Below are 22,802 nucleotides of genomic sequence, written 5' to 3'. Positions count from 1 at the left end.
GGAACACAATGAACTGTTTTCTGGATTTTAGAGGAAATACATTTTTGGACAGTTTGAGTTGACAATAGAAGTTGGAGTGAAGAACCAGAACCCATCAGATATACCCACATTACAAATACAGTGTGTGTGTGTGTGAATGTGTGTATCCCGGGGGGGGGGGGGGGGGGGGCGTATTTACATGATTATTCAACACAAAATATAATAAGATCATAATGAAGAGAGATTGTTAACTGTCATATCGTGTCGATATTGTTCCCATTTTGAAGTAGAATCACTGTTATGCTGATTCAACAATTCACACCACTCACATTGTAAGTTTATTACAGAGCACATATCAAATATAATGGCATACATAACAAAAAATTTTTCACTGCAAATCATCGCCCAAAACAGAGTGGTAAATACATGTTAGTCTTACAGAATTTAAAATGGTTTGGTTTGAATCGGTATCATTTATTACTGATGTGCCTTGACATAAATTCCATTATAAATGTTGAGAGCAGAGAGGTGTTGGGTTTCAAAATGAGACGGAGCATATCACGGAAATAAACTAAGCAACAAAGCTTTATAGCATCTTCTCTGAAGAGAAACCACAAAGTGAATTTTTTTTTTTTTTTTTGTCACAACCTTTGGCTTTCCCCTCACGTCTTCATTTGTTGCCACATCAGCCTGTTTCTACGTCAGCACCTACGCATCCTCTTCATCCTCCACCTCTGAGTCCAAAACCTCCACTTGTGTGGCTAAGAACATTCCATCCACCTCACAGAGAGCTGACTTCCTATCTACACTTCCCCCTTCTCCCCTGTCAGCACATTCAGATAAACTCAGCACAGCATGAGCAGAGCTTTTCTCCTCAGAATGTGGTACAGATGTCCTCAGAGGCTGGATGTGCTGCTCAAACTTTAGCTTGGCTGCTTCAGTAAAAAACATTGAAAATTCATTTTATTTCAGAGCTATATGTTTTATTTTTGTAAGAATAGCTTTATGACACTCATACACACACACACACACACGCGCAAACAAGCATTAACTTGTTACTGTCATGCCTAATAACTGTGGGACACCTAGTGAGTAAAGTGATTTTCACACAGTTTCACCTTTCATGAGATTTTCATTTCTCTCTTTTAGAGTTTCCATTTTCATGTTCATTGCTGTCATCTGGTAAAAAGGAAAAAATTGGGACAGATGTTATAATTCTTTGACTGAAATGAACTCTTGCTATTGTTAAATCATTGTAATAATCATACGTTGCTGTCCACTTGAGATAAAGCAGCTGATTTATGTAGCAAGCAAGTCTAAGCTTGTCAAATAAAATCTGTCCTATTCAAACAGTTCTCAACATTTTAACCACTAAACTGACTGTCCAGATGTGTGTAGAGGGAATGTCAGAGTTTTTTTATCTGGGCTTTTGACCAGTGTTCCTTGCTCTTCTCTGTTCTCATTCCAAAGCCGATTAAACATCCATTGGAGGGGAATTTGAATGCTACATGTGATCATCATCCTAAGTCTGTCTACCCCCAACCCCCCTATGACTGAACCCCCCCTTAGCATGTACGCTTTTGTATTAAGACATGACGCCAGATTAGGACAATCTGCTCAAACTGGAGTTTGTCTGTGCACATGTAAGTTTGTGTGTGGGTGTGTGTGTGTGTGTGTGTTTAATGTCTCCATATGTTCTTGTGAACGCTAGCGTGTGAGAGATTTCTCCTTGATTAGTTGAAGGACTCGATTATGCTCTCCATATGAGCCCTCTAATCTCTTACACATTCCAGTCAAAGGTCATGAGTTACGTTCACTTCAGTAAACCAGTCTCAGATTATTTAACATGCACAATCTTACTAAATGTCAGGGCCTTCAGACAGTGCCATATCCCAACTGTACTCCCTCACCTGGACATTTTGGCTGTTTTGCCCCTGTATGAGTCCGGTGTCGTTCTCCTGTAACTCGAGTCTCTCTGGGGGTCCTGGCACCTCCTCAATTTTTCCCCCAGTCTCAGCCCTGTCTACTGCCCTAGGCTCGGCCTCCTTCTCCTGTTGACTCCCCTTTTGGCTGCTGGGTGTATCCAGGGCATTCTGACTCTGAGAGAAGAGAAGAACGGTCTTACAGAAGGTAGGTTTAGTAGAGAATCACCCATTAGATTAGATTAATTTATCTGGTGTGTTGTGATCCAAGACAGTCTAATTTCTTTTGTGAGGTTTCCACTGATTGTCCCAATTGAGTGATTAAAGGTTCTTACAGTCTTAACAACTTCTTACAGTCTTAACCGAAAGATTACCTAAAAACCTGCAGGTACACCATTTCCCCAGATAAAGCCCTGAACTTGGTCTTATTGTGCTTGCTTAGATTTTACACTAAGCTGCTCAGAAGTAGAATATATCTATCTAAAGGTTGGTTTATACTCAGTGCTCTTTGTGTCTTTGTTTGTCATGTAAATATGACCTTAACACCGCAGTGCAGACATCATTTATGGTCCTAGTATCTTTTACTAAGAACACAGAATTCTCCATCTTGTAATGTCACAGTGAGGTTACTGCCCACTATGCAACAACCAATCACTGACTTTGAGATATCTGCAATATTGCAAAGAGCTCCCTCAAGTTTCTGTTTAGGAGCAGTGCAGAGCAGAGACCATCATAGACCCAACGCAGAGTAGTCCGCAGAGCTCAATACTTATCACACAGACCCTCTGCACTGTTAATACTGGGGATGAAGTATAATTTCACCCTGGGGGAGTGGGCTTGGGGCTGGGGCTGGGGGTGGGAGGGGGCTCCATTCCTGACCTGCTATGCCACTGAATCTTACTGCTTTACAATCCCTTGACAAACCCTGATCTGATCGCAGTCTGTGTTAAGAGTCAGGTAATTACCTTGTTGAGTTTGGATTTGGGGGCCCAGTCTTGCACAACCCCTGCCCTCCTCTGAGCTCCTGGAGACCTAAGCTGCTCCCTCTCCTTAAACAGGCTCTTCAACTATACAGAGAGAGAGAGAGAGAGATCGGACCAGTTTTACTCAGTTCATTTCTACTGGGCTTTTATCTTGAAAATCTTTATACCGGTACAGCACAAACACATCTTTTTCCACTGAAATGTCCTTGATTAACTGAATAAGTGCAAATGGCAGGATGTGGAGAGAGAGACCATAACTCAGAGCATTAGACTGGGTTTACACTATCCTCTTCAGGCAAAGCCATTGTGTAGAATGCACAAGCTTTGACCACAAACCCACCTAAACACTTCTAAATCCACTAACATCTAAACAGAACTAATCAAATTAACAATTCAGGCTGACATACAGCTGTGGAACAGTGCTTCCATCAAAGAGAATGACTGCCTGCCCAGGAGCTAGACCGTTAGAACATACTGAGTGAGCTGTAAAATGCATTGTTTATGTGCTTTCTCGTGTATGCTGTTATATGCAGCTTGATGTAATTTACATGAGAGCGTCTGTTATGAAAACATCACATAAAGCTTTAGCTGTTCTGAGTGTGCCATACCTGTTCAGTAACCAGTCTCCTCTGCTGTTCTGGGTCGATGCTGTCAGACCTAACAGTTCCCTCTTTCTGGCTTTCAGGAAAAGGTCCGCTCCTTGTTTTCTTCTGTTGGAACAGAAGGAACGTAGCGGCAAGACCGACACAAGCAGTGAATAAAAGTGCAGCACGGAATGGCCAGCTGACGCTAATAACTGTCTCTCACTGTGTAATAAATTGAATGAATCATTTTTTTAGTTACAGAAATGTTTCACGGCTCATAGAGCACTGGAAAATGACAGCTGTTGAACCCCTGGGTTTGGTGGGTTTGGTGGGAGGTTGGATACCTGCTGGAGCTGTCTGACTGTGTTCAGTGTCTGTGGAGACTGCTGGCTCACAGGCTCCATCTGCTCAGCTGTACCTCTGCTTTCTGTGAAACACACAGATAAAGACGTGACTCACTCATCCTAATCCTGATCATATTGCCATTAGATTCTAAAAACATTGAAAACCCCTGTCATAACTGACTGTTTAACAGAGAACCTTAGATAAGTCACTTGTTTTGCCTCCTTTATTCAGTGCTACAACCCTTAGCCTGACCCCTCACCCTGAGACTGGGATCCCTGGGCACACTTTTCTTCTCCAGTATTCTCCTGCCGCTCCTCAGTCTCCGGCGCTTTCTGCCTGGCAAGCTCCAGACAGAGGTAGGGCTAGAAATATAAATCATACATAAACCAAGGCTGTCTGACTAGCTCAGTCACAGAGAATGGTATTAGTTATGGAGTGCCTCTGAAATGATAGAATTATAAGTGGTAGAATTATAGCATACATATATGTGTTCTATGCCATAATATATAGTGGATATGACTATGTACCTCCTGCCGTAGAGCCAGTATTTTCTTCTCTGTCTCCACTTTCTCTGAGTCCCTCAAGCTCTCTAGATTCCTCAGAGCATACTCCCTAATAGTCACAGAAGACATGTTAAAGAAAATAAATTCTTAGGGTAAGAGAGACTGATTGGGTAACTGGTCAACAGATGGTGATCATGGTGAGATGGTTGTACTTTTCCTTCAGCTCTTGTTCTCTGACTGTCAGTTGTTGCCCCAGTCTTTGTACCTCACTGCTCTGCTGGGAAACCTGAATGACATGAGGTAGAGATGCAGAGTCACTCACCTCATACAAGTAACTGGAACCCAAGATTGTAGAACAAGTCTGCTCAATTCTGACCTGTAGAGTCAGAGGTTCTGCTGTTTTTTGCCCTGTGTCAGTGCATTTACTCAATGTTTAAACAGGTGTGTGTGTGGCCTCGAGTAAAAAATCAGGAGTATATCTAGATTTGAGGGCCTGAAATGAAGTGTGCTTACAACCCGCCAATCAGCCAATCAGCTGCACCTCACCTGGTCTCTGACAGACTGCAGTTCTTGTTGCTGCTCCTCCAGCTCAGCTTCTCTGGTCCTCAGCATGTCCCAGACGTTCTGCAGCTCTGCCTTTACCTGCATCAACTCCCCATCCATATCCCCCAGAGTTACCTGCAGGCCACAGAACCCAGCAGAACCTCTGAGCAGTTCACACATGATCATAATTCCAGGCACTGGACCTGAGATCAGGACCAGGATCCTGTACTCAGAACTGTTGTTCATGGTTGTGTTAAAATCTGGTATCTAAGGGGGTATTTATATTTTCACTTGCTGTTTATATATGTTGGTATGAGGGTGCAGCCAGGGCGAGGGAGCGTAGAGAAGAAGAATTCAGGACATACAGTGTTTCCTCTGTATCTTTGCAGCAGGGACTGGCTTCTGTTTCCCTCCAGCTCCAACTCCCGCATGCAAGTGTCCATCTCCACACTTCCCACAGCACCACCCTCCCTCTGTGACACAAAACATACATTTAGGCCCAAAAACCGAACAACGTGCTACAGAAGTTTTAGCCATTGGCAAAATTAATGACTCTTGAAAGAATAAAAATTCAATGAAAATCCAATTACTATTTTGTTCTTTAACTTTTGGAGTGTATGTTCTGAATATTTTTATGCTGGTACCATGTATTATGAAATATAAGTGCATTAAATATCTCATAGCAAGTCTAGCATATTGACTGTATCACCCTGGTGTAGGCAAGTTTTCAAACAAGTTTTGTTATTCACACTCCATTGTTATGTTTTTATACCTTCAGTCTGTCAAGCTCTGTCTCCAGGTTGACTTTCTGTCCAATCAAAGTCTGGATCTCATCTCTGTATTGGCATAATTATTAAGAGCAAGAATACAGAGTTATTGAACTGGTTTGTGTATCATCTTCAAATGACCAGATGCAAAACTATATGTTGGTTTTAAACAGCAGCATCCCTCCATGTGTATGTGTCCTCTAACCGGCTTTTGTGTAGCTCTTTCTGAAGTGACTCCACAACCCCTGGTAACTCCTCTACCTCCTCCTTAAGCAAGGACAGACAGGGAGACTTCAGCATGTATTTAAAAGATCAAATGCATTCTTAACAACTTCCTCAGGGATGTTATCGGATTTGGGTTAAATGTATGTGTAATTCTACTACAACATAAGCAGCCCATTTCAGACCTGTAGATTAATACTGCTTGACTATTAAGTGTGAACACTGTATATAAAGAATATTTAATCCCTGAAAGTTGAGATGGTTGTAAATAATCCTCTGTGAACGAGTAAAGCAGGTCTACCATCTCTTACGTGACTGGCCTTCTGCTGTTTTTGCTTAGCCTCCTCTTCCTGTGCCTGCATAGAACGTAGTTTCATCGCAGCGTCCATCCACCTCTCATGCCAATGGTCTGCCACTCTCGTGAGCTCCTCCCTCTCCTGCTCTAGTTTTGTTCTTGCATGCTGAAGCTCCTCCTCCTTTGTGTGAAGCTCCGCCCCTCTCAGCAGCATTTTCTCCTCCAGACTTTGACAGTGTGCCTGTAGCTTCTGATTATCCCGATGCAAAGCACTTTGTGATTTTCTATGGATATGAACCAGATATACAGTCCATGCTAGTGACACAGAGCAAATATTTAGTTAAAATGATTTGAGCAACCCTCTTAAATTTCTTTTAATTCAGTGGTTCCATTCAGTTCTACTGTTAATACTGAGTTGTGTTTGTTTGTCGTGCCATTTCTGTAAGGGTGAGGAAGGAGAGCATCCTCAGACTAGAATCATGAGGTTTAAACTCTAGATGTTAAACCTGAGTAGACGACATTGGTTTCTCAGCTCTGTCAGCTCCTCCAGACCAATCGTGTCCAGCAACTCTTCCCTCTCTCCAATCAGCTGTGAGCGCTCTGTCTCCAGTGCAGCAATCTGATTGGTGTGGATCAGCTTCTCTGCTTCAAGTTCATGTAACTGTTTCAGAGTCACTTCTAGTTTCTGAGTAACAGTTGCCATGTCTGAAGTCAGCTTCTCATTTTGCTGATAGAGCACATTAAAAAAAGGCATTGATTTAGCGTAACATTGCAATAGCCTGAAGTTTGCATTCAGTGCTGTTCCCTTATGTTGGTTAAAGTAGAAAATCTATTAATCTGATATTAATCTTAGGCCAATCAAAAAGTTCTAGCATCTTCTACATTGTATTTGAGTGCAACAAAATTAAATGACAAGGAAACTTCATAAAGAAACAGCTTGTCTCTGGCCAAGTTCTGGTAAGCCAACTGACGACACTTTTTGTTCTAACCAGCTCCAAACAACATATTATTTAAAACAACAACAGCTGTCTGCTGATTTGTTTAGTTGAATGAGATGTGTCAATGCAGGGATAGAAGGGTTCGGCCTATCCTGGGACAAGACTTGGGAAAGACTGACTAAAAAGGTGATGTAGAATTACACATACTTGTTTGACAGAGAGCAGCTCTTCTGTCATAAGCATCATGTCACGCTGCTGTTGACTGGCCTGGGTCTTGGTCTGATCCAGCTCATGCTGCAGCTGACACATTTGCTCATTGAAGCCCTCTTTGCCTCTCTGAGCCCGGTGAAGCTGCAGTTCCAAAGCCTGTACACGCTGATGCATATCAGCTTTCTCCTACAACACAAATCCACAGTCAGTTATACTGTCCTTTGTCTTGTGTGAACAATTAAAACAGGGTCAATCAGCTCTGGTCCTTTAATTTATATACCCCACTGATCTTTGATTCTGCAAACTTTTTTCTAAATCTATGTTGCTGGAGAGAACTTACACCAGATTCCCAGGTAGAAATCTGTCATTAATTAGAAAGTACCTAACCAGGACAGTCAAAACATTTCAAAGGCTTGAGTTTAGTAGCTGTGATTTAGAGCTCTCATTGTTCGACACAAATTCTATGTATTATGTCACAGGTGTGAATGCTCTATATTTTCTCTAAAGTCAACCAATCTGGAAAAGAGATTGGCAAACGTGTTGCTTCATGTGTGCATGTACATGCTTTGTCAGGAAGGAACAGGCAAGAGCAGGCATAAACGCTGTTTATTTTTGTTTTTGTACCTGGATAAGACGGTCTTTGTCGGCTAGCGCTGCAGCTAGTTTTGCCTTGAGATCCTCCAGGCTGTCCTCCAGTCTCTGTGCTTTAGTGGACAAAAGATCTTTCTCCTAAAGAAGAGTAACAGTGGAGTCCCTTAGTTTTGTGCTAAAGGTCACATTCTACCAATGCCATAGTCAGAGTTCAAAACCAGACAGCAAAGTGAAGTACCATAAAAGAAAAAGATACAGTAAAGAAATAGACAGAATTGCTTTGCCTTGAATTGAACTGACTTAACCTAGCTTAACTTAACTTAAAATTTAGAGAAGAATGAAAAAGCAAGCATAGCTTTCTGAAAAGAAAGTGAACAAAAAGCCTCTCCAGGATGTGGGACACTGTTACCCTGGCAACAACCTTCCAAAGACAACGGTTAAGTTCTTACGAAGTTCATTACATTATAACAGGTTTGTTTCACCAATCTCATTCTCAGACTGCTCTGTTAAAATAACAAATTGGAAACAGTTTGCATAGCACAATACTGTGGGAATGTAAAGAAAATGAAGCAGGATTTTGTTCCAAGAATATTTCCCTACAACCTGTCCAATGTTCTGGGAAACAGATCAAAACTGCTAACTGGGCCACCTCTCACCAGGTCCAGTTGGCCCAGTCGACTGTGGCTGTCACTGAGCTGGTCTTGCAGCTCTGTCTGATCCTGCACGGATGTGTTCAATCTTTGCTTCATTTCCTCCAGCTCCCTGAACATCGTCAGCTGAGCCTGCAACTCAACACAGGGCAGTGGAGCACAGTCAAAACGGACAGTGGACTTCCAGTGGTTCTCCTAAGACTAAAAGACGATGTCTCAAAAGAAGATAAATTCAGTTCATTACTGCAACTATAAAAACTCAGCATACACACCTCTTTATTTACTTTGCCTAGTATTTTCATGTTAGCACTAAAATAAACCACAACTGGGTCCACTGCTTTGCCAGCAAACATGAAAAGAAAAACATGAAAGAAAGATCATGTTGGTCACACTGCCCCTGCGCGACGTCTTAACCCAACCTCGTTAGATGAGCAGAGCTGTTGGAGTGTTTGGTCTCGTTCCACCTCCAGGGACTGAGCTCTTTCCTCTGCTTCTGTCAGAGCCTCTTTCAGCTTCTTCACTTCCTTCTCTGCCTGCTTCTGTCCCTGAACAGGAGATTATTCTGTCATAGTGGGTAAATGTTTAGTTATGAATAAAGCATTGGAGAGTGAAGGTGGTCAAATCCCTCACCCCCCACCCACCCGTAATGATGCTGTAAAAGGTGATAAAAACAGGAAATGGTCATCTTTTTCTCTGACAATACTGTTCTCCCGAATTACAATGTCAAAAGAAGGTCGCCGATTCTTTAAAAAGAAATAAAAGGAAATGTATCCTTTTAATACTTTTTAATACTTTTGTGTTGATGAACTGTGAGAAATGTTCAACAGACACTTTACGACCTCTTTTATATTAAGATCAAGTATTGTGAAGGCTGTCGTAAAAATGACAAAACTTGACAGTTACACAGTATGACTGCCAAAGGGGCCTGAAACTGTAAAGAGCAGAACTCACTAAGATAGAAGTCACTGTTGTGCATGAATAGTGGAGGATGATGTACCTCTCCGCAGAAGTCATCTTGTGAGACAGGGGATGAGGCACTGAGCTGGGCTTGTGCTAACAGACGTTGGGGCTGAGTGAGAGTTCCTCTTTCTAAAGCAGACCGCATCTTCAACAAATCCATTTCCAGCTGGAGCACCCTTCATTTAGACACACAGGGGAACAACAAATCAATGTTTCACCATCCGCTCCTGAGTCCCCACAGCCCTGTTCTTTCATGCAGTGCTGATGCAGCAGGATCCTTGATTGTCAGGGGACTGGTCATTAGTTAATAAGATGAATCAGGTTCACATGGCCAGAGTTCAGGGAAATCAATCTAAATGTGCCAAAATATTCTGTTGCACTATGTCTACTAATTGCTCACCTCTAGAACATTATCACTCTCATTAAACATCTTAACTCCATGGTGCCTGTGTTGGTGTGTCTTTACTAATTCCTTGCACAATGTACATTTGAATATGTGCAGCTAGAGTTAAATGAAGACTCATTAACATAGTGCTATGTAACTGTATTATAAAATCTTGGTCTAGTGGAGACTTAAACATAATCACGTATTCCAATAGATGCTCAAGAACCTCCATGGTGCTGACTCATAGTGATAAATAAATAAAATTTTGAAATGTACTGCAAGCAACTGAATCCTCCCTTCTCTTCCCTTGTGTTGCTCCATAGGGAGCTCCATGGGTTGTATTCACCCATTAATAACAAATCTGTCAAATTTCTCCTATGTTTGGGTTTTTAGATTGGTGTAAAACTAGCCCCCGCTGGGCTGCATTCATGGGTGCCAACAGGTAGCAACACGCAGGCTAAAGCTAACTCAAATCTACAGGCAACAGCATATGGTGAAAAGTACTTCATTCTCTGTCCACTCTAGTTGAAACACCTGCTTTGGACTTATGCTCACTGGCCACTTTATGAGGTATACCTACATTATAAGTACACTATATAGGTGTACAATTACAAACAGTAGCCAATCTGTTGCCATGCACAATTCATCAGTGGTCAGTTTCTGGTCACAGGACTGCTGCTGATGGGATATTATTTGTATGGCAGATACATTTCAGCACGGCAATGATACTGACATGGTAGTGACATGGTAGTGACATGGTAGTGACATGGCCACGCTGGTAGGAGTGTATCAAGCACAGTAGTGTTGTTGGAGTTTTTACATGTGTCAGTGTCACTGCTGGGTTGAGAGTGGTCCACCACACAAAAACATACAGCTAACAGTGGTCCTGTGGTCAGAAACTGACCACTGTTGAAGGGCAAGAGGATGGTTAACACAGACTGTGCATGACACATTTAGTGTATATGACTTTGTTTTCCTAAATCCCACTGACTTGACTACTCATGCAATTACATGCAGTACTATGCCTCTGACATACTTATCCTGCAGTTCTGCACGGCGACGACTCTCTTCAAAACGACTCAGTTCTGCCGCCTCCTTCTCTTTCTCAAGAGCACTCACAGCTTCTGCCAGCTGCTGTAGAGAAGAGAGCCCACAGAGGTAAACAGATACAGACACAAAAGCAGCACTACCATTAAGACCAGTTACAAAGGTGCACTGAATGGCAGACACATTCATCTGTATCCAGGACAAGGAATTCTGCTATATTTGTTGCTGTCCTCTTGTACATAGAATAGTACTAGTAATAGTAATAGTACTTAGAATTAGTAGTAGTACTAGTAATAGTACTTAGAATTAGTACTAGTACTAGTAATAGTACTTAGAATTAACACACCTGTTCCATGGTTTGAGATTAATCTCTCTAAAACCAACAGGACTCCAACAAAGGGTTGGAGCTGAATACAAGCAGGACCAAGACAGTAAACTGATCAGTTCACACAGGTGCTTGCAGGTTAATGACAGTGAACATTGTGCAAAACACTGACACCAAATAGGAGGGGGCTAAAAAATTCTTCTGTTCTTCTAAGACAATAAATATTAAGACAGAAAAATCTTTAAGAGAAGAATCTTCTATGCCATGGCACTTTGTTATATGCCAGGTTTTTACATTGATTTTCTTAAAGTATATCTTCCTTTACACCTGAACTCAATTCAATTCAGTTCAGTTCAGTTCAACTCAATTCAATTCAATTCAGTTCAGTTCAGTTCAGTTCAGTTCAATTCAATTCAATTCAATTCAATTCAGTTCAATTCATGTCAAGTGTCTCTCTCGTCTTCACCTTGTGCTTAAGCTCCAGTAGCTGGGTGCTGCTCTGGCTGTGCTGCAGCTGAGAGTCCTTATCCTTCAGCAGGTCTGTCTGCGCATCCAGATGACCATGGGCCTCACGGAGCCTCTGGACCAACTCTGCCCTCCTCTGGCTACTCTCCTCCAGGGCCACTCGTAGCTCGGCCTCCTGAGTGGAGGCGCAGGGACGAGGTGCTCCCTCTGGTGCCAGACGTGACACGGACTGCCGTTGTTTAATTCCATCTGAATCACTCTGTTTCGACTCACATCGACTGTCAAGTGTGATAACGCAAAGAGAATAGATTCAATAATACGTTCGTATCGCGAGCATTAATGCACATTCTACCAATAATCAAAAAAGAAATAAGGACTGCATAAGACCAAACAAATCCTATCATATCAATTAGAAGAACAGCCAATCCAGCCAATAGCTACCAAAATCACAATAAAAATAAGAAAAGTAAAACATGTAAACAAAGAAAGGTCCCTCGGTTAGCAGTTTTGATCTGTTTCCCAGAACACTGGACAGGTTGTAGGGAAACAATTTTGGAGAGAGAGAGGCTGTTAATGGTGTATTATTTTATCACATCTATGCAGTCATGAGTACATGTTAGGGTGATGCTTCTATGAAGGATTATAAAACTTGCCTTGAACTTACAACAACGTACAACAATTGTCATTCAGAATCCAGTTTAACGTGGGACTAGGGTAAATCTTTATGTGAGCATTAAGCATAATATGTAGGGTAACACTAGGCAACTTAAAACAGTTTTAATTGTTGATGTGTTAGAACTAATGGACACTTGACGAGATGCTGTAATGCTAACCCGGTGCTGATCCTGGAGCGGTGACTTGGTCCAGCTGACCCCATACAGCTCCATGTTGAGAACTGACAGGACAGAGAAAGTCCATTGTTCAAACACGTTAAAGGATTGACTCATGACACAACAGAAAAAGAGCAAGTAGTTCAAAGAACGTAAGTCTTCAAAAAACAAAATCTTTTCAATCAGACTCCCTGCTGACCTGAGATTTGAAATGGGATCTTCTCTTCCCCCAGAAGTCCAGATCCAAGAATGAGAGTGGACTGGAGGACCCAAGGGAGTGCCTGAGGCCCAAAGGGCTCCAATTAGAGTCCCATCCCCAGACATCACTGCTCCTCTTGGGGGAGAGACTCCTCCTCCCACCTCTCCACTCCTGGGCCATATCCATCAGACTGAGGGAACAGTAAAGATGAGGGGTGATGTGATTTGGGTTGGCTGTTTAAGGGGTACTCTCGCTGGTTAGTGTCAGTGGAAACTTCCCTGAATGCTCTGAGCGTGAGTATGCTTGCCCTGCCCTAGCCAAGTCATACTTCACACCTTCTAGAGAGTTCTCGTACTACAGCAAGCTGCATATGGTAAGACACAAGCAACCTTAAAACACAAAAACACAAAAAACATCTTACCAAGTTTAATTGCAAACAAGTCTTTTCTTAGTCAGATGCGTCTCAAACAGTACCTAAATGCCTGTTTTACTTTCCCTGACAAGTCCCATAATGTACAACTCTTAAAAACTATTTACAGAAAAGCTACGCAGAACAAGTTTTTTTCTTCTTGTCGGGACAATGTTATCCAAACAGTTTACAGTTTATGTCCACATGTGTGCTTACCACTTCTTCAGTGCTCTAATAAAGAAGACTTGATGCGTCAATTGCAAAAATATTACCACTGATAATGTGCCTTACATTAACAATTGTAAATGGTTATCACACATAGTGAACAGTAAGCCAACAGCTAAAAGAATACCACTCACTTTTGTTTCTCTTGTTCTTCTCTTGTTTTCTCTTTGTCTCCCTGCAATGGTCCTCTCCACCTAGTCCACAGCTTGCAATCACCTGCTCCTATTCAACAAGGAAGCTGTCGAGACTGAGGCCTTGGCAGCATGTATCCATAGCAACTGGGGTATACAGGACACAGACAGTGAGTGAGTGAGTGTATGCAGAGCCCACTCCCTGTGTGGCTGATCAGTCTATGACCTCACCAAGCTGCTAAGGCAAAGCCACAGAGCAATAACCAGGATTCCTCATGCTCCCGCTGGGTCACATGTCCAAAACCTCTCTGACAAACAATAAGGACTGAAACACTCATACGAAGACCCGGGATTAAAAACCATTCTCTGCCATTTGTCCACTATCATGGAGTCTAATTTAATCACCACATTCTCTCTTGAATCGTCTGACTACTTAGATAATATGTATTCTCTATTATACTATCCTAGGTCCAAAACCAATTCATGTGAAATGAAAGTAAGCCAAAGTTAAGAGCTGTATGTGTTGTGGGTAATACCAGGAGTACATAAGAGAGATAGTATGATTGAACTGACATGATTTAGTCTCTCACACTATATCCTCATTTTAAACTAGAAAGGAGAGGAGATGCACTGAATTTCTGTGACCTGGCAGTCCAATAGATAAAGTCTTTGAAAGTGAGTATATATTTATTGTTAAGATCAACAGCCACATAAATCAAGCACAGTATTTTTTTTATTATTATGTTAACTTATTTGGCTTTGCAAACGTCAGAGCTGTCAATACTAATGACACCTATGCATGTGCAAGTAAGTACTTAAATATCTATCCTAAAGTGTAACCCCATTTAACGATCTAAATTGCTAGTGTTCTAAACACAGAGATGATCTATATTGAAAAAAAAAATCCTGATAATGATGGATGCAGTAGAGACCATATTTTAATTTAGCTTCCTCACCTCAATGTCTGTTCTAGCACAGGCATCTTTTATTTCATAGTAGAACAAAAATAGCAACGGTGCAGTCCTTCTCCAGCAAACAGGCGAGGATACGTGTTTTGTTTGGAGCGTCCCCTTGGTTATGACATGTCTACAGTACTGCTGGGACTTTTCTGAATAGTTTCTAAACAGTGAATAGATGGTACTGTAAAGGAGAGTTCGAAAGTTTGACCAAAAAAAAAAAAAAACTGGCACGAATTTTGAATTAACAGAAGCCTCTGTTGTGTCTCTTGACATTCATAAACACAGATTTTAAGCATATGTTCACTATTGAATTTTATGAGGTCGGCATAGAGCGTGAAGCCTCCAGCGAAAGTAAATGGGAATAATTACAGGTCTGCGCAAGAATTGATCATCCTGAACATCGCCATATTTTGCGCAGAATGACGCAACTACCTATGTGAAACGCCCTCTCAGCATGGTTAAGTTAACTAATGAACCTCAGTGCTACTTTTGCTTCTTGCAATGCAGTCAGGTTTTCGTTTTCAGTACTGATTTATAGGTATTTTCGTAAAGCGTCCATGACAAGGCCGATGAGCAAAAATAAACATTAACTTCAAAACGTTTGCGCTAACGGAAGTGGACGCTAACTTGCTATTGACCGGTAACCATGAACGGCAGGTTGTTAAATTATTCGAATATTAAAGACACTCTTCCTCTGTTGAAGAGGATGGTACTTTTCACGCAAAGTTATGTGAGCTACTTTAAATCTGATAGCGATGATATAAAGCATTTTATCGTTGAGCACACGGAGATTGTCAGGAAACACAGTTTAACCCCAGAAATAAGTTTGAGGCTCTTTACACCTAACTGTCGGTTCTGGCACGAGAGACCAGAACTGTGGCCCTTTCCAGAACCCTACTGGGCCATATACTGGCCTGGAGGTCAGGCACTCTCGAGGTAGGCCGGGTCGCAAACCTGAAAACAGATATCTTGTGTACACCTAATGGCTCTCTTGACAGACGCACGATGAAAGCATAAATTAAAGCAAAAATTTTGTAACCTTTGCAGAAATATTAGCTCTCTCATGCTCATGCATGCAGAATTGTCTGTTACATATCTAGTAATCTAATAAATATTTTATTACAATTATAAACAGGGGTTCTACAGATCCATCTTGCGTAACCCTTTTTCCTGTTCAATGTAAACACTGAAGTCATCACATTCTGACCTGTTTTCTTTATAAGGTATCTGTTAGACAATCCTGACGTGTCTCGCGGTAAAAGAGTGTTGGATCTTGGTTGCGGCTGCGGAGCTTCAGCTATTGCAGCCAAACTCAGTGGGGCAGACCATGTAGTAGCTAACGACATAGATGAAGGTGAGGTATCATTTTCTCCCATTCTTTCTTGTACCATGAAAATACTATGCAGACATTCACAACACAGACTTTGTGCCCATCTACAGTCTCAACTGCTGTTCTGGGGACAGTTTAATGGCAGTTTGCTTGGTCATTGCAGTTGCAGCAATTGCCACCCAGCTGAACTGTGAACTGAACAGCCTGGAGCAACTACCCTGTGTTACTGATAACCTGATTGGCTCAGACCTGGTAAACTGGGACCTCATTCTACTGGGAGACATGTTCTATGACCAGTCTCTCGCTGACAGCCTACATCACTGGCTCCACAAGTGTATTAAGACTCATGGCACTCGGGTCCTTATTGGAGATCCAGGACGGGCCCAGTTTGAGAGCCACGACATCCGGAGACTGTTGCTGAAGAAGGCTAAGTTTGAGCTTCCTGATTCTGTCAGAGAGGAGAACTATGGTCTGACTAGTAGCACTGTGTGGTGTTACACACCTGACCTATGAAAGCCCCTGAAAGACTGGTGGTTAAAGCATGTGCTGTATGTAGAAAAATATAGATATTTAGCTCATTGTTTTGTTTTGTTTTTGTTTGGTTGGTTTTTTCACTCATGATTTTTTCTGATCCTAGACAATATTCATTTGTAAAACTACCACTTTTCTGTGTGGCTGTGTGGAATGTTGTCCCTCTGTACACAGAGCTAACAGTCAAATGTCTGTATTCAAGTTTGAGATGTACAAGCCAGTGACAGTTGTTTTATTTCAGCAATTTGTAGATTTATTACACAAATTCTTTTGTTGTTGTTGTTGTTTTTTTTTGGAAAAAGCTAGTATGTTTTTATGATAATGCACAGACACTACAAACACGCTCAGTAAGAAAACTGTAAACGACTTATTTGTCTGTAAACATCACACAATGACAAATTAGACAGATGGCTGTAGCAGAGTCTTACACTAACACTGTTAAACAGTTTATGTGGTCAAAAACTTCACTAATGATCTTCATCAGTAAATTCATTGATTGGTGCACAGGCATTCAAACCCACCTGATTTATAATTACACTCTCAAGTGCTGCTCTATACCATTGCAACATTTTTTAGTGGACACAACAGTCTCACAGAGTCTGGTGCCATATGACAAGATTACAGTGAACAAGGAGCTTTTAGATTTAAGACAGCACCCATGCAGTGATCAGATATCTTCCCACAGTACAGAAGTCCTGTTCTGCTTCTTGGTTTGTTTTTCCCGCAGTCAGTAAACAGTCCAGCTGACTTGCCGGATCTTATCCGGACCAATAAGATTCTGGAGGGCTTCCCTGGACCGGTCTGTAAGAGATGTCCAAACACAAAGTTGTTGTAGTTTTTTTTTTTTTTTTACTGCAAATCAAATATTCAGAAGCAGCAATGCAAAATTTACTCATAATTTTGAGAATTATGCCTTTGGGCTAAGCTTGCATTCCATGAGAGAGTGAAACCAATGTAAAATATGCAAACGGTTGGGTTCTGAGAGAGCTCTTGCAGTGACTCTACTGCTCTTAGTGATTATCTTGGAAAAAAAAGAAAAATAATCTGAAAAAAGTCATCTAAAAGTGATGAATATCGAGGGTTAAATGATGTTTATGATTATTAAGTGCTATATTAGCACTGTACCACTCCTAGCCTATGTAAAAGATTGTGTGGATGGCACTGCATAACTTTGCCAGAGAGAGAGAGTGAGACAAACAGTTGGAACCAACAAGCCCCTAAAATGTCAGACTGAAACCAACCTGTGATAAGAGGACATCCATGGAAGTTAAAAATCTTTATGTTATCACAGTGTGTAAGAACAACAGTGACAGCTCTGTCAGTCAGGTTTCGACATCTTGCCATCTGTATTTCCTAAAATGAGGCCAAGACAGACAGGTTCATTCAAAATCATGACACACAACAAGTTATCTTTATAAACCACTGAGCAGTCTCATCCACAAATTATAACTGTGAGTGTTGATGATACGACGGAGGAACACACAAAAAAAATTGTATATATATATATATATATATATATATATATATATACATATATACACACACACACATATACATACACACACACACACACACACACATATATATATATATATACACACACACACACACACACTCAAACAGATAGTTAAACCTAAAGCTCAGTACCTTTAAGTTGTTTGAGCACACTCCAGTGGCTAGTCTAATGACACCTTCATCTGTGACCTGTGGGGGAAAAAAAGGCAATGGTAAGAGATCTTCCCCTTGGGGGGCCCGTGTCTCATAACAGTCTACAAGGCCAAGAGGTCTTTCAGAATTAAGTAATATTGATCTGCAGAAACTAGAAGTTACCAGTGTATCTGAGAAATAAACACTATGCAGAAGCCTGCAGTTTGCCCCCAGCTCCAGCAGGGTAGTGTCACTGAGCGCAGTGCAGCCCCTGAGGGAAATAACCTCCAGGCCAGCACAGCTGCGAGCGAGAGCTCCGAGCCCAGCATCTGTAACAGCTACACAGCCCGTGAGATCAACCACCTGAAGACCGGGACAGCTGGTCGCCAGAACCTCCAAACCTAGAGAAGATTTTTTACAAACGGAGTGTGGTTAGAGTACAGTCTTCTTGTCAGCTTAATACTGGGCAAGCAAACAGGATTATGTGGATAATGAGTGTCCATTGAAGAAAAGGGACAGGTGGCAAGGGGTGGGGGTTTGATCAAAGCACCTGCAGAGGTGATGCTGACACATCCCCTGAGGAGTATGGTCCTGAGTTGCTGACAGTGGACTTGTCTCAGGGCCAAGTCTGATACCTTGCAGTTCTGCAGATCTAGTGATTGGATCCCCCTATGCAGTAGCTGAAAACTCAGACAACAGGATCAGGGTAAACAGGTTATTTCAGTGTGTATTTAGATTAGCACAATTCAAATTCAGTTCTTTTGTAATTCATGTACGAGTACAGTCACTGGTGGTGGTACTTGTAAACTTTACAAATACTGAACAATAGGTGTTGAAGGATAAGCCCAATTCTAGACTTTAATACCTCAGTGACATATATAATATATACAGTATGTTCTGTTGAATTTACTTGTTATACCATTTAATCTGCATTAAACGTTTTTCATTCCCATTCTCTATGAATTCTTAAAGTTGTCACAGATTAAGATTGGTTGAGAAACATCTACGTGGAGGACAATGGCTTATCATTGACTTTCTGGGTAAGTGGCAGTTACAGCTACAGTAACAGTTATCATCGTATGGGCGTGATACAATAATGACTGAATGCTTAGAGCAAAATAATATAACGTACAAAAAAAGTGACTTGGCAACGCCATGACCAGTCCTATTGACAGAACACAAGAAACATAGTGTTACCTGACTGATGTTAAAATCGGTTACGGTCCCTTGGGAAGTCATTATTCGTACAAGCTTATCCTTAATGCTTTGTGGCAAGGTTCCAAGGTCTCTGTAGTAGTTATCAGCATAGTTCGCGACGCAGACCGCGCATCTGTAAACACATTAGGATGTATACCAATCCAGAGGTACCAAAATGTTTAAGTAACACACACTACGTAAGTCGGATCCCCCTGTTTTATTAACTGTGCGCCACACCACTTTTACTTGAACATAGCATTAGAAATTCGGTAACTTCTGCGAACTATCGAGCTAATTCCAAAATCTTGCGGTCTAATTTAATTAGAAAATAAATCAAGGAATAGCCACGTCAGCTACTGTTAAGTTACTCACAGGTTTAACAGAGAATCTACTGCCATTCCGGCTTTCAGGTTGGTGTAGAGACCGAGTAGCGAAGGGATGTCAGTTAGCTTACGTTGAAGTTATCTAAACCAGGGATGACACTGATTCATGCTCAATAACAAGCTGTCATGGTTCAAATTCTCTAACGTACACACAACAGTAATTCATTAGAGATTCATTCATTCCACATTCAGCGTAGGTCCGCGCATCTTTCACTTGCGGTAACCAAGGGGCAACCCTGCTAAGTCTGTTTACACACAACGAAACTGCAGTCCCGTGAAGTCAGCGACAATGATGTTATTACCGTGCTAGTGGTCTAGTTTCATAATAGTAGTTCAGATACTGAAGGTTCAGATAAGAGTTTCTCGATCTGGAATTTTGATATTACAAAAAAGACGCATAGTAAAATTAACCATTTCTGTATTTCAGGGGCTTTTCTATATAAGCTGATCAATGTAAACTGCTTAAATAAAGTGTTATTTTTGCTTTAGTTATGTCCAATGTTGTGTAGCTGTAGGTTATAAAAGGTTTATAGACACTAACCCTGTTAAAATAATGCTATTGCTATGTAATTTAGAGTATAAAAGACCAGTCATTGTGAACAGTAATACAATGTCATTGTGATATGGGCAACAGTTTGCTGAAAAGATCCGGTCCTGTTTTCGCCTGATTTATGTTGTGAAGAGTTGCTGGCATATAACTACAATGTCGGTAACAGAAAAAAAAGAAAAAGAAAAAAAAGGTCGGAAAGTTTAAGTCAGTGTAAATTTTCACTGTAAAGTACAGCATGAAAGAGTGTCTCTGGAGTCATGACTAACCACAACATAAGATCACTCTGCATTATCAGCATTCAGTCATATTTCTGTAACAGTTAAATCAAAAGTCCTTTGTATCAGGAACACCACCTGGTGAAATCCTGCTGCAACACATTTAAAAAAGATGTCTTATAAGAGGTGTGACACAATCCAGGCCTTTTAGTCTCTTCAAACTACCACATGTTTCATTGGCCTGAAAAAATGTACTGGCATGTGATATGCAGGTAATATGTCTTAATTTTGTCATTTAATTTGTCATTAATTTGTTGTAAAAGTTTTCATCACATTACACCCTGCTGCCCAATTTTATTATGTATTGTAACTGTGTATAATAGATAACTAGATGGAAAATTTATTAAATGATGTCTTATATCAATGCTAAATGGACTTTTGAATGGCAGTTTGTTGACATTAGTGCCAGCTAACAGTAATGTCACAAATAAAGTCTGGCAATGCCTTAAATTAAGTAAAGTTTCCTTTGACTATAGCTGACAAAATGGAGAGCTGGATATTGGACCTGAGTGAACAGTGTCTTTTTGTATTTAGAAGATAAGACATAATCCTTTGATAATATTAGAATTTATGACAGTGTTTATGACATCAGAGTTTCAAGCCAAAATTGATATGATGCAAGTTTAGTAGGATTGTGAGCAGAGTTCATGGATAATAAATGCCTCATAACATGATGATATTATTCCAATAAAACCGGGATCTATAACACTGAGAAACGTTTTAATATGCTATAAATGGTGTTACAAGGCAATGTAAGCCATTTTCACGTTATATTTATGATATAATGAGCAAAGCACAGAAATTAATTACACCGTGTTACGACTTTTATTTTGTAGACGTGCTGTGTTGCCGTGGCTTACTGGCGCCCAATACGGTGGTGTATTAGCTCTGTTAGTTAGCCTTTAGCCGCGCAGCGTTTTTTTCTGAGTCTTTGCATTTGAAGTTGGTGTGAAACACCACGGTCGCTGTGATAGGTTATATTACTTACAATTTGTCCCACCCCTTACTCTTACGGTCCAGCTAGCAAGAAGTGTCGTCCAATAATAAAACTCATGTGTCTGGATACAATAAAGACATCTTCTGTATGTGGTTCACGTCCAGAATGCTTAAAGCGGCATCTGACTGCACTAACGTATTTATATTACATGATAGTTTTGCTGTTTAGCCCCATACGCTCCTATTCTTTCCAGTCTAGCTCGCCATTTTTCTAGTCGTCCAATGAGCAACGATGAAAGCGTCCCGGCTTTCCCACATAAGGGGGGGTGTCTCACTTGGGAGCTGCTGTAAACGGTGTTGTTTGAGCAGAAGCACAGATACGATTTTCGGCAAAGACGGTGGGCAAAGACCTCTGTGGAGGGTCGTCTGTCCAACACTGGCAGACAAAAGGAGCTACAGAAAGAGTGATATAAGAGTAATATCACATCTGGATCGGCAAGCTTTATGAATATTTGGAACCTAATTGTTCCTGCCACTGACTGAGAATTAGAATGAGTCTACACTGGTTACTGCAGCGGTAGGCTACCAGTTTTACATCTAAAACATCTGCAGAAAAGCGAGAAATTGATTTGCAGAATCACCAAATCTAGCATCAGAATTGTCGTGACTGGTTGCACACAGCGGTGAATGTTTTTTTCCCTAAAGGAAAACAGAGGAAGATTAGAAGGGACTGATTGAGTTAACTAAAAGGACCACTGGCGAGGTTTGTGAGGTAAGAAAAATGAAAAGCATTTTATCATTAATCCTAAACATTTCATGTGGCAATTTTGGTGTTTCATTGTAGCGAACACTGGTTCTTCTCTATCAGCAAATGATTTGCCGATGAGGTTTAGGTATATGTACGTCGCGTTTAACACTGGTTGTAGCCGATGTGGTGGTCCCCAAATCAGAATTGCCCATGGAGTCCTTGCCCTTTTGTATCTCAACACATCCCATTTATGTGGGGTCTTATTCCTCTCAAACCCACCCCTGCCGGTCTGCCACCGTTGCTAAGATACGAGAGGACATGAGATGATGGGATTTTTCTTTTGGTTTAAAGGAAGGGTACCCTAACTCATATTCTTTGGTGACAAAACTCTACGCACCCATTCATTCAGCATGCACACACGCGTGTCAAACAAGTGTAGCGGTTTCTTGTCTTGAAGTTTCGGACTGTAAATCTTGTCGATGTAGGGCTTTACAGAGTATCTATCTTCGATAACAATACGTGATAACATTGCTTACAATTCAACAGTGTACTGGGGCAAAGGGCAAAGTGAGAGGATGGATCTCTCTTTCTTTCTCTCTCTTTTTTTTTTTACACACACAGCATCATTGCCCTTCACATTTAGAATGCCTGTTTCTTCATTCTTGTGGTCTTTTGACCTTTGGGCAGTATGTTAGATATTTTTGGACTCCAGTCCATCTTCCAATGCCTCCAAAATAC

The 22,802-nt window shown here is 41.2% G+C and overlaps 3 protein-coding genes across 3 annotated transcripts; 1 reads left to right on the top strand and 2 right to left on the bottom strand.

The window, feature by feature from the left end:
• Positions 1-687: 687 nt before the first annotated feature.
• LOC115804795 (MAR-binding filament-like protein 1-1) lies at positions 688-12,923 on the bottom strand. The gene is made up of 24 exons (XM_030765290.1): positions 12,905-12,923; positions 12,548-12,609; positions 11,716-12,003; positions 10,914-11,011; positions 9,530-9,668; positions 8,952-9,071; positions 8,539-8,664; positions 7,916-8,020; positions 7,289-7,477; positions 6,650-6,870; positions 6,160-6,427; positions 5,832-5,893; positions 5,632-5,695; positions 5,225-5,332; positions 4,863-4,994; positions 4,529-4,602; positions 4,341-4,425; positions 4,073-4,175; positions 3,813-3,895; positions 3,493-3,594; positions 2,867-2,968; positions 1,890-2,078; positions 1,098-1,158; positions 688-914 (listed from the first exon to the last, which is right to left on the bottom strand). The coding sequence occupies exons 1-24, from the start codon at positions 12,921-12,923 to the stop codon at positions 688-690; spliced, it is 3,027 nt and encodes a 1,008-aa protein (XP_030621150.1).
• Positions 12,924-15,173: 2,250 nt separating this feature from the next.
• etfbkmt (electron transfer flavoprotein subunit beta lysine methyltransferase) lies at positions 15,174-16,310 on the top strand. The gene is made up of 3 exons (XM_030765289.1): positions 15,174-15,403; positions 15,691-15,821; positions 15,961-16,310. The coding sequence occupies exons 1-3, from the start codon at positions 15,174-15,176 to the stop codon at positions 16,308-16,310; spliced, it is 711 nt and encodes a 236-aa protein (XP_030621149.1).
• Positions 16,311-16,740: 430 nt separating this feature from the next.
• Positions 16,741-19,753, bottom strand: amn1 (antagonist of mitotic exit network 1 homolog (S. cerevisiae)). The gene is made up of 7 exons (XM_030766565.1): positions 19,545-19,753; positions 19,173-19,305; positions 18,526-18,655; positions 18,159-18,376; positions 17,976-18,032; positions 17,570-17,681; positions 16,741-17,129 (listed from the first exon to the last, which is right to left on the bottom strand). The coding sequence occupies exons 1-7, from the start codon at positions 19,568-19,570 to the stop codon at positions 17,056-17,058; spliced, it is 750 nt and encodes a 249-aa protein (XP_030622425.1). The 5' UTR covers positions 19,571-19,753; the 3' UTR covers positions 16,741-17,055.
• Between the last annotated feature and the right edge of the window lie 3,049 nt (positions 19,754-22,802).

This window comes from Chanos chanos, chromosome 2, assembly GCF_902362185.1.
Source record: "Chanos chanos chromosome 2, fChaCha1.1, whole genome shotgun sequence".
Lineage (NCBI taxonomy): Eukaryota > Metazoa > Chordata > Actinopteri > Gonorynchiformes > Chanidae > Chanos > Chanos chanos.
This window is presented reverse-complemented; position numbering and strand designations above follow the sequence as displayed.

Coding starts and splice junctions, on each gene's coding strand:
- LOC115804795 (XM_030765290.1), bottom strand. Junction 4,426..4,528: donor GAACAAGAGCTGAAGGAAAA/GTACAACCATCT, acceptor TGTGACTATTAG/GGAGTATGCTCTGAGGAATC. Junction 4,176..4,340: donor TACTGGCTCTACGGCAGGAG/GTACATAGTCAT, acceptor TTATATTTCTAG/CCCTACCTCTGTCTGGAGCT.
- etfbkmt (XM_030765289.1), top strand. CDS start 15,174: ATGGTACTTTTCACGCAAAGTTATGTGAGCTACTTTAAATCTGATAGC. Junction 15,404..15,690: donor GGAGGTCAGGCACTCTCGAG/GTAGGCCGGGTC, acceptor TTTCTTTATAAG/GTATCTGTTAGACAATCCTG. Junction 15,822..15,960: donor AGCTAACGACATAGATGAAG/GTGAGGTATCAT, acceptor TGGTCATTGCAG/TTGCAGCAATTGCCACCCAG.
- amn1 (XM_030766565.1), bottom strand. CDS start 19,570: ATGGCAGTAGATTCTCTGTTAAACCT. Junction 18,033..18,158: donor TTTATTTCTCAGATACACTG/GTAACTTCTAGT, acceptor TTTCCCCCACAG/GTCACAGATGAAGGTGTCAT. Junction 17,682..17,975: donor TGTGCTCAAACAACTTAAAG/GTACTGAGCTTT, acceptor GCCTCATTTTAG/GAAATACAGATGGCAAGATG.